Below are 11741 nucleotides of genomic sequence, written 5' to 3' on the forward strand. Positions count from 1 at the left end.
TCAATATATACAACTAGCGGTAAAATTGAAATTAATCGTTTTGACACATCCTCGTGGTCACGTTTTCATTCGGATAAGTTAAAATACATAGATCATATTTATGAACTATTGTTATATAAGTAATATTATTATTATTAATGAAAATAAAAATAATAATAATAATAATAATAATAATAATAATTGATTAATAGATCACTTAGAAATTATTTTGGAATGAATATCAAAGACGAGTAATAATTAAACATATAATAATATCAGTGCACGTTTCAAGCGTTAAGATAATACGGGATTTTCTTTTAGTTTTTCTCATTTCAATTAAAAGAATATTAGTGAAAAATAATATTTTTTTATCAAATCATTTAAGAAATATCTAAGAAATCATATTTTTTTTCGAGGCCTATCTATGTATGTCTAATAGATGTTCTAATAAATCATGCAAAGATTTAGCATTTGACACATGTGTACTTGTACGCAAACGATATAAAACTTGTCTATATCGAAAATTATAATTAACGTAATTTTGCTATAAAATCCAACTTTTATCAATTATTCATCATTGCTATATATATATCATTATCGATTAAAATTATATTTTGGAAGCTTGCAGTTTTTCTAAGGCATATATACCTTTTGTTTACAGAAATATACATATATACATATGTATGTATGTAAACACGATATATCCATGCAAGTGTTATACGGTATAGTGATATATATCGTACATTATATTTTCTATATGAAAATTCTATAAAAAATTAGTCAAAAGCTAGAAATATTTGTACTTATTACTACTACTGTACACAATGCATTCATTTCTCCACTTTTCTTCAAGGTACGTACGACATTATTTTAAACACGACCGCCTCACATTTATGGACCCTCATCGATATTTCTTTTATCTTACGCCCACGTTTGTTACAGACTTATACGTTAAATTGTTCGCTTTTGGCACTAATATTATGTTCTTTTGTATCAGTTATTTCGATACCTTCCATGCTATCCTCCTCATTATCAGATTCTTCTTGAATGAACGACATATTGTGAATGTCGTCAGAACTTCCTTCTTGCTGTACTATCCCGTAATCTTCCATTTCGTACTCATTCGCTTCATCATAAATGAATGCTGTCGTACCTGCGTTACAATCCTCGTTTCTTATAGTTAATACGCTTGGTTGAATTAAAATTTGATTACCCTCGGAATCATTAGTTACCATTAAAACAGCTCCATTCAAATCATGAATTTGTACGTTAGTATCTCTAGTCTCGTCATATTTCATTTCTTCATCTAAATTATCTTCATAAGAATCCATCTCGGAATCATTGATACTAATGTCCAGTTTTTCGTATCCATTCTCATTATTACAATCTACGTTTTGTTCGTCTATATCCATTTGCTCATCTATTTCCATTTGACCATCTTCATTGGTTGACATACTATCTTCTTCTTCTTCTTCTTCTTCGTCATTATCCATATTTTCAAAATCCTCGCATCCATATTCAATATTAATATTCATCTTATTGTTATCAGAATTTTCATAATAATTAATAGGATTGGCCATCGATGACATAGTATTTCTTTCAACATCGTTACAATTTTCAGGTAATTCGCATATTTCCAATGTTTTATCGTCATTCATTGTTACCATTGGACTAAGCTTGTGTCTCGTGTCATCTATTGGATTATTACGCTGTACCGATTCCTGTTCTAATAAAGGCATTATTGGACTCAAAACAGGTGGACCGTCATCTTCTTCATCTGTAAAATCCATTTGGCTTCTTCCTCCTTCCTTCTTCTTTACGTGAAAATTACTCAATTTAGCGCCGTTCAAGGATTCAGTTAAATTCAAATCTTGTTCTTCTTGTTTGTTTATTTCATTGCAATCTCTTATAGTTTCAGGACTCAATAATTTGATTTTCGAATTATCCTTCTCATCCTTATTTTTTTCCGTATCTTCGTTGTGTATCATAAAACGATTCATATCGTTTAAATTTTGATTTTTAATCGCCCCTACATTTTCCGAATTAGTATCGTCACTTTCGGTAGCAATAGTTCTGTTATTAGATTTAGACCTAGCTTCAAAATCATTTTCTCCTTCTGCTTCCTCTCCATTGCTCGTACTATTATTACTGCCACTGTCCAAACTCCCAGAATGCTCTGAATTTTCACTATTAGTGTATTCCTGAGTAGCACCATCTTCTTCCGATAAGGAATCAAAATATTCTTCTACTTCGTCGACTTCTACTTCATCGACTTCTTCTACTTCGTCGACTTCTACTTCGTCGACTTCTACTTCGTCGACTTCTTCAACTTCCTCAACTTCATCTACTTCTACCTCATCCACTTCTTCGACGACCGAAGTCTCATCACCTATCAAACTACCTTTCTCTTCATTCTCATTCTTCATATTATCTTCCGAATTACTTCTCGTCGATTCGATTTTCTTTTTACATATTAGTAGATGCTCGGAAAATTTACTCTCACTTTCAAAACTTCCTTGACATTTCTGACACCAAAATGGTCCAATGTCATCAATATGAACGCTCATATGTAATAATAATTTACTTCTAGCATTGTGATATCTGCCACAAGTTTTACACGTGAAATTATTCCCTTCGCAAGATAATATCGCTGCATGCGTAGCCTTTAAGTGATCAGATAAGTCTTGATAAGATTGACATAATTTTAAACAAACACCACAGGTTACTGCCGCTTGTGGTTTATGGAAACGAATAAGATGTTGCCAAAGATGTTTTTTGGCGGGCCATGGTTTACCGCAAACTTCACACGTACATTCGGTATTCGTTGATTCGTCATATACTTTCCGAGAATCTTTTCTCGAACATTTAGTTGCGGGTGGTTTCATATGCGACAATGGCATAAGTTTTGGTACAGGTTTCTGCGCTGATAATTGTAGATTTATATCTTCAAATAAATTAAAATCTGGAATGTTCAAATTCGTTTCGTTCATAAACGACGAAGCTTCTTCCTTCTTTATCTGATTATTATTTTTTAAATGAGTTTCTAAAATAGACGTAGATGCAATATTTTGCATGTCAAATCCACTATGTCTGCCGCATACATTAACGTGATTCCAGAATAAACTGTAAGTAGAAAATTGTTTTTTGCAATAGATACATTCGAAATTCTTTCGATTCCTCGCTTTTCGTTTACTATCATTATTTTTCTTTGAAGACATATGAATTGGATTTGTATTGTGAACATTTTCACAATGTTTCGCTAATGTTTCAAAATTAAGAAATATTTCTGGACACATCTCGCAATCAAAGGTATCGGTTAATGATCTTCTTCCTTTAGAATTATTTAAATCATTCTCACATAAATCTTCGTCAAAATCGATATCATCTGGTTCTTCTTTAACAATGATATCCACTGGCACATCCATACGATCTTCTAATAGAGCTACATGATTTTTAGAAATATTATGAACGTGTTCATAGTGATCTTTGATATCTTCATCGGTTGTAAAAACAGCTAAACAATGTTTACATGGTATAAATACCTTTCCATGACATTTATTTGTATGATCAAAAGCTTTCCATTTGGATGCATACTGTTTTCCACATACGTGGCATGTATTTGGCATGGATAAAACACTTTCATGTTCATCTTCGACGTGTTTCTTCAAATCTTTAGGATCTTTCATAGGTATCAAACAGACTCCGCAAGATACTCCTATTTCATTTCGATGTAACGATAGTACGTGCATTTTTAATTTAAGTTTATTCTCTACTGTATCTCCACAGTAATCACAAACATTCGGACTCATGTGATATCTATGATCTTTTTTATGAGACTCTAAATCTTCTTTAGTTCTGAATAATTTATTACAATTAGTGCAAGTCAAATCTGGATGGTTCATGTGATTGATGCGATTATGAGTCATAATACCCAATTTCGAAGTAACAGTCTCCTCACATAAATGACAAGTATAATTGCTATGATGATTCTCAATATGCTTTCGTAGACTCGCACGATCTTTGAATATTCTTTCACAAGCACGACAACGAGTCAATAATGCTCCTGGATCTTTCCGATAGTTCTGACAAGCTTTCATATGACGTCTAAGTAAATATCTTTTATAAAATCCCTTATTACATTTCTCACAATAATGTAAAGCCACTTCTTCTCCGTTAGAAGATTTAAAATTTACTGAATTCTTATTATCCTTTGTAACTTCTAACTCATACCTATGAATTTTAGCGATATGTCCTGCTAAATGATCTTTAGACGCACTCGTTTTCAAACAGTAAGGACACGTTATATCTACGTGACCTTTATGTACTCTATTTACATGTTTCCATAAATGAGACGTTCTGCCGTAATATTTGTTACAAAGATCGCACGGAAATAGACCATGCACAATACGTCTGTGATTGCATAAACTTTCCAAATTTGGAAATTTCATTTCAACACAAATTTCACATGTTAAATCCGTCGTTTCCGGTGGTACACTATGCCCATAATTTGACGATTCGTTCAAGTTAGAATTAATACTGTTGTTATATGCATCAACTTTCTTTCTATGAATATTTCTATGTTTTAACATTTTAGATTTGTTAGCATAAGGTCTTCCACATATATCACAACTAAAATCAGCATTTGTCAATGGCCAATGCAGAGTTCTCACGTGCGTTCTAAGAAGCAAACAGTTTGGAAATATTTTCAGACAAACACCACATATAAGCGGCACTGTTGCATGATGTACTCCCATCACGTGCTTCCAATAATCCACTCGAGTGTTCCATAATTTACCACAAATTTCACAGGTATTTGGCAAAGAGCCTTGCATATTATGATGACTTATGTGATCATTGCGTAATGTTTTGGTAGCAAATATTTTTCCGCAGCCTTCCTGTTCGCACTGCAAATCAAAAATTAAAGAAACAATTGTTTTTTAAACAAAGAATCTTTTGTTATTGTATCTTGTATGCACATGCAATATATTAATTTTTACTTTGAACGTACCTTGATAGATGGTTCATCGCTATGCTCACTACTGACATGTAACCAACGTTCCCATTTACTACGATGCGAATTACCACAAAGTTCACAGACATAAAATAAATGACATTGTGCCTTATTACCAGTACCATTCATATTTCCTGAATTCCTATTACCACCAAGGACATCGGTTATTTGCTCGTTCTAATCAAAGATAGATAGAATTAAATTTTTTCATTCTAAATATTATATAAACTTTAATAATATTTTTAAAAAACAAATAAATAAATAAAACCTTATGAGCATTCCTCAAGTGTCTTACAAGATGGTCTTCATTTGGAAATGATTTGTAACATATATAGCAGTCTATTTTTTCTCCCTCATCTCCATCATACTCCAAAATATTTTCGTTTGCTTCATTACCATTTAACGTTTCGCTACAAAAATTACTATTTAACTGTACATAATTTGCGGGATCAAGTGTAGTATTAATATTATGTATCGATACATGAGCGATTAACTTTTTTCGTGAATCGTGTTGTCTTCCACATATTGTGCAGCTATACCTAATATAATTAATTAATGTTAAAAAAAATAATAATTAGTGATCTTCATGAATAATAATATATATTTGTGATATACCATAGATTTAATATGAAATGAAAAAAGTTACCTTCTCTGTTCAGATATAAGCAATTTTGATCCTCCATGAAACATATTAACGTGACTTACAAGTTGTTTATTGTTGGAACATATTTTCAAACAGACTCCACAAGCAAAAGCAGCATATTCTTTGTGCGTCGCACGGATATGTAACCACAACGATGCTCTATCATGAAATTCCCGTGAACATAATTCACATAAAAAAACAGTCTCCATATCCAGTGAATTTTCAGGGACATTTCTATCTGGATTTTCATCTTCATTTTCTATATTTATCTGAATACAAGAAAAAAGTAAACGCATAAGCATCTAGCGATATTAAAAAATATTAAAAAGTTTCTATATTATATTAGTCAAATATGACTCAGAGTTACTTACTTCTGGAGACGAAACAAACTCTGAAGGTTCCTTCGTATCTTTTTGATCGGATATAGGTATCGGCATCTGTTGACCCCATGGTTTCGTAAGAACAATTTGTTTTAAACATAAATTATTATCTACAAGAGGATTTGGGTCAACTCCATGCAATACCAAAATATGATTACTAAGCAATGATTTTAAAGCAAATTCTTCTCTACACAATATACATATAAAAGGTTTATCGGTTTCATGCGTAGTCTCGTGTTTTTTCAAATCTTCTACCGATGTAAAACCTTTAGAACATATGTTACAGTACCACTTCTGAATTTCACCATCCTCTGAGAAATGCAATAATATTTTATGATTAATTAAGCGTTCAATGTTATTAAGAGTAAAAAAAAAAAAGAAAAAAGTATTGATTAATTACCCATTTTCATTATCTTAGGTGGATTAACTTCTCCATCTGGAGCACTTCTTTTACTCCCTTTAATCAACGCTTGTTTCAATATCGTAAGTTGTGGATTTTTCGCTAATTTTGCTTCTGCATTTTTAAATCCTTTATTTTCATCATCTGTATCCCAACTCGATACATCCGAAGTATCAATCACCAGTTCTTTCATATTGGTTATTCCGCTTCTAATATCAGATTGTACTTCAATTGAGTGTCTCACACAAAGTTGACTATGAATATTTAAGTCAGTTATACTTGTGAACATTTTTGAACACGTTTTACAATAATATTTCGGTTTTGAGCGATAAAGAGGATTTAGTAATTTAGTTGATTTCAAAACACCTGCATGTCGAGATTTAACATGTTCTTCCAAATTCATTCTGGTTGAATAAATGCGTGAACAATACCCACATGTAACAGCAGGATGTCCTCTAAATTACAATTATATAAATATTCTAATATTCCTACATAATATATATAAACCTTAGGAAAAAATACTTACTTGTGCGTCGTAGATACATGTCCCCATCGATGTTTAGCTGTTGAATAAGATTTGTTACAGAGATCACACTGATAAGGCCTTTTATAAGAAGTATGATCATCGGTGATAACCTTCTGACCAATAACATTGCCCGCGCCTGTATGAATTCTCGCATGAAGGGACAAATGTCCTTTGGAACTAAATGCTTTGGTACACAACGAACACACATACACTTCATGTTGCTCCAACGTATGTTGAAATACTGTAGAATTTTGCATTGCTGTAGGGATATTTTTGGAACTCGTTTCTTCGTTATCTTCAGTTACCATTGGGGGCATTTCTAAGAAATCACTAGGATTAGTTTCCATATCCAATTCAAATTCATCTGATTTTCTATCATCCGAATCAAACGTTGCCTCTGTTATTAAACAAACAAATGAATAATTATAAGAAAAGATAATACAAATGTTAAATATATTTGTGTAATTAATTAAATAAATTATATGTACCTTCATCCGTGGCACCATTTTCAAGATATTCTTCTATTTCATGATCCACTTCACCACTGTAATTTAATCTTGGTGGTGTACCCAGAGCTGCATTGGGATTTACTATGGGAGCTTCTGGTATTATTATTGGTATATTTTCTTTTTCTTGTTGAAATTGTACATTACTGTACTGCGTATAGTTATTTATATCACTGTCAAGTGCCTGCAATGTGAACAAATTTATAATAAATATTCTATTAATTATTTCTTTCTAAGATATTATATATTATACATAAAACAAATAAAAACTTACTTCGCTTGGAGGTAAATGTTTTTCTAACAATAACACAGCATTGAGGCATGCTGTCCTAAAGTCATAAAAATTCTCCAGGTTGTAAATACAACGACTGCATACGCTCTTTGGAAGATTATCATTTTCTCTGACCTAAAATAAAATGGAAAAATTAAAAAAATTAAAAGAAAAGAAAAGAAATGAAAAGATTAATTGCAACATATGAACTTTATTTAATACGTTAGATCTGTTTAATATATGTTTCTAAACAAGTTTACATCTCATATAATTGTACGTTAAAAATATTGCAAATAAACAAATAAGTAAAACCAAACAAAAGTATACGAAAAAGTCTAAGAAAGTAAATTCATTGCTAATAATATTTTTAAAGATAGAGAAACCTTTTCTTTTATTGATAATTATAATAATTATATCTCGATATTTTAAAAAAAACACACCTATTAATAACGACATAAACGTAAACATTAAACTAATAATTCATAAAAATATTGCGATTGAAAACAGAAAAATATTTTTTAAAAAACGATTTTGTAATTTTTGTAATTTTTGTATAATTTGAACTCTCCTGAAATTTTCCATGGACGATCTAATGACTTAGAAGGAATTCAGGAAATAAAAACTCTGGTAAATGAACAAATAAAATACAATATTTGAAAAAAAGAAAAGCAGGATGGAAAATATCACTAAAGAAATATTTAGACCTTTGTTAAAGAAAGATTGTATTGAATTCCTTGGAATCATGCTGTTATCGCCGTTTCTGCAGGATTTAATGACTCGTAGTCTACTATACCTATTCATGAAAGAGAGAAAGAGAGAAAGAGAGAGAGAGAGAGAGAGAAATAAGAAAAAAAAGAAAAAACAAAAACAAGGGAAAGCGACCAAATTTTTTCTCTTTATTTCTTTTTCCTTGAAGAAAACTATAGGTACGAACATTAATATCTCAGGTAAAAAGCACACATTGCTAAAAGTAACTATTGTAAAGAAGATCAAGAAAGAATACATTTAACTAGTGTGAGCTTTACAAATTTACTACGATTTATGGAAATTTTCTGGAATTTCTACGAAATTCTATAGAAAATATTAAAATATTGTATAGAGAAAATGAGAAGAATATTACATTTAACCTGAGAGAAAACTAAAAAACGAAAAAATGTACGAAATTTATAGAAAATTCTAAAACTTTTTATTTTATAAAAAATGAAAAAAAAAAAGAAAACAATGACAAGGGTGAGAGAAAAAAGAAGATATAAAAATATTTAAAAACATTCCAAACAGGCAACAAGTATAAAAAGAGAAATGTTAAAAAAAGGAAAAGAAATTACATGAGCAAAAAAGACAAAAAATGTAGAAAATCTATGGAAAATTCCTATAAACTAAGAATGAGTATAAAGAAAGATATATAAAATAACAAAAAAAATTACAAAAGAATTACAAGGGTGAAAGGATGAGGGTGTGTGTGTGTATGAAAGAAAGAGAGAGAGAGAGAGAGAGAGAGAGAAACAGAATCAAGTATCAAACACACAATCTACTAGAATATATATATACAATATAATAAATATGTAAGAACGAGAAAGAAAAAAAGATATTCACCTGGAATGGCAAACAAGCTTGAATTTTTTGGACGAATTGTCGTGTTTTGCCCTCCTGACCGAAAATATCCATCATAACAGCGTCGTAAGATGCACACAATCGGCAGAGTCCATGATAACTTTGTCTAGACTCCATCGTCATCGTTGTCGTCCTCGTCGTCGTCGTCGTCTTCGTCTTCGTCTTCGTCTTCGTCGTCGCCGTTTTCGTCTTCGTCGTTGTCGTCGTCGTTGTTGTTATCGCCGTAGTTGCAGTCATTCTCTTTTTCGTTAACACTAGTCTTCAATGTTGTGTTGTTGATTGTTGTTTTTAATGCACAAGTCCTCGTCGTCGTCGTCGTAGTAGAAAATATATCAGAAGATGTGTTAGCTGCAATTAGGAATGATGACGACGATGATGGTGGTATAACCGAAGGAAAACGCAGTCTGTCGTGACGCCGTTTTTACAAAGCTTACCTCTTGGCCTTCGACTGCGTTATATATCACAAGATGTAGTAAGTAATTGACTCTCGCGGTATAGCGCTCAGTAGACGAAGAACGTATACGTGCTCTTACCCAAGAGATACGACGACAGAGACTAAGAAGAGAACCCAAGGGGGCGGGTAGAGGAGCGGTTAGGACGGACAGGGACAGGGGAGGGGAAGAAAGAGAAACGAAGGTTTAGCAGAAGACCTTAGTTAGGTTCACTCCAAAGTCCCTGAGAGAAGAAAAGGTAGAAAGGAACACAGGGGGTTAGGGAGGGGCGGCAGTAAGAAAGGTAAAAGTTAAAGAAGAATAACAACGATTCTTCTATAAAAGGACGAACACTAATGCACTTTTAACTAACTTTCGGACACCCCAATAACCTGACCGAACGAACGAACGAACAAACGAACGAACAAACGAACGAACGAACGAACGGACGGACGAACGGACGAACGAACGAACGGCCAACGACGACTGTGTTTCGTCTTCGTCACCTTCCTCTTCTTCTTCTTTTTCTTTTTCACTTAAGTCTTCTTATTTTTCTCCTCCTTATTATTATCTATCTTCCACTAGTATTATTTCTTCTGTATCTTCGCACGCGTTTAAAAAAAAAAAAAAATCGTATTATTTAATATTTTCCTTTGGTTACGTCTTCTTCTTCGAAAAAAAAAAAAAAAAAAAAAAAAAAAAAAAAAAAAAAAAGAAAGAAAGAAAAAAGAAGAAAAAAAAAAAGAGGAAAAAGTTACGAGACTATATCCTCCTCGTAGATTCTGTTATTTCATCAAAAGCCAGGGGGCTTAAGGAAGCTCCGAGCTCGAGGATGTCAGAGCTTGGGTCTTTTTCTTCTCGGATCACATCCTTTGACAATTAGTCGTAGTCTCGGCTCTCGCGATACCGCTCTCCTCCGCGGGGCTGTATCGCTAAGCTATACAATACTACTACTAAATACTACACTACTACTATTGTTACTATTTACTATTTACTATTACGACTACTACTACGCTACTACACTTGTCTTTCTCTTCCAGCGTATTTTATTTTTTTTTTACAACGAGAGCACTCGCTTTCTCGCGATTTTCACGACAGTGAAAGCCCCGGGCGCCGCCATCTTGTACACAGACACTTGTTTCCCTACCCGGACCGATCGGATAAGCACCGCCAGTACCGTCGTCGGCGAACTCTACCGTCGTTAGCCGTGGACTTTCCACGATACAGATTGACACGTTCCTTCCTTCTCTTTCTCCCAACAACGTTTCTCCGTCTCGTAGTTGACATCGCGCGATCGCTCGAAGCGATGGCTTTGCTTGTTGCGCGCTTCCTTCCTTCCTTCTCCGAGATCCACAATGTGGGGGATCCTCCTGGTGAATTTTATTATACGGCCATGGAAGGGTAAAAAGAGATCCTTCCTTCGTACATTATTCCGAAGACGCTCTCTTGATGACCTTGACGAACGTAATCGCTCGTAACACTGCGTCTTGAGAAAAGACATATTAAATTCTTTCTATTCGCATAAGATTTCCTTGCTTCGTTTCTTTCTCTCTTTCTTTATCTCTGTCTCTCTCTATTTCTTCCCTTCTCTCTCTTTCATTCATATTTTTTTCAAGCTACATTCTCAAAATGCGATAGTTTCCTCATTTATCATCACCTATCATCGACCAATCATAATCGACATCATTATTGCTTCATTTTGATTGGCTTTCGTATGTTTCGCGTTAGAGATACTTTTCGATATTTTCATGAGAGATCCTATTCGATCGATTGATCGTTTATAATCGGAGATATTAATTTATTTATATTTTTATATTATAAAAAAGCTGGAATTGAACTCTCTTCTTTTTTCTTTACACACACACACACACACACACACATAAATAGTAATGCATAAATATAATGTAATATTTTAAGAAAAAGAAAAAATATTAATATCAATTAATAACAAGTATATGTATCATTATATTGCTATGTAATTAT

The 11741-nt window shown here is 32.7% G+C and overlaps 1 protein-coding gene across 3 annotated transcripts; it reads right to left on the reverse strand.

Moving 5' to 3' along the window:
- Positions 1-201: 201 nt before the first annotated feature.
- Positions 202-11355, reverse strand: LOC106788466 (zinc finger protein Xfin-like). Of its 3 annotated transcripts, none has more exons than XM_014751736.1 (12): positions 10517-11355; positions 9762-10354; positions 9310-9675; positions 7720-7851; positions 7428-7629; positions 6940-7336; positions 6414-6868; positions 6005-6324; positions 5637-5902; positions 5259-5529; positions 4988-5167; positions 202-4883 (listed from the first exon to the last, which is right to left on the reverse strand). In XM_014751736.1, the coding sequence occupies exons 3-12, from the start codon at positions 9562-9564 to the stop codon at positions 924-926; spliced, it is 6438 nt and encodes a 2145-aa protein (XP_014607222.1). In that variant the 5' UTR covers positions 9565-9675; positions 9762-10354; positions 10517-11355; the 3' UTR covers positions 202-923. The 3 variants fall into 3 exon arrangements, with proteins under 3 accessions (XP_014607222.1, XP_014607221.1, XP_014607223.1); XM_014751735.1 differs by having other exon boundaries at positions 9762-10360; XM_014751737.1 differs by lacking the exon at positions 10517-11355 and having other exon boundaries at positions 9310-10422.
- Positions 11356-11741: the final 386 nt, after the last annotated feature.

This window comes from Polistes canadensis, unplaced genomic scaffold (genome assembly GCF_001313835.1).
Source record: "Polistes canadensis isolate GaletaPanama2010 unplaced genomic scaffold, ASM131383v1 scaffold_140, whole genome shotgun sequence".
In the NCBI taxonomy this organism is placed as follows: domain Eukaryota; kingdom Metazoa; phylum Arthropoda; class Insecta; order Hymenoptera; family Vespidae; genus Polistes; species Polistes canadensis.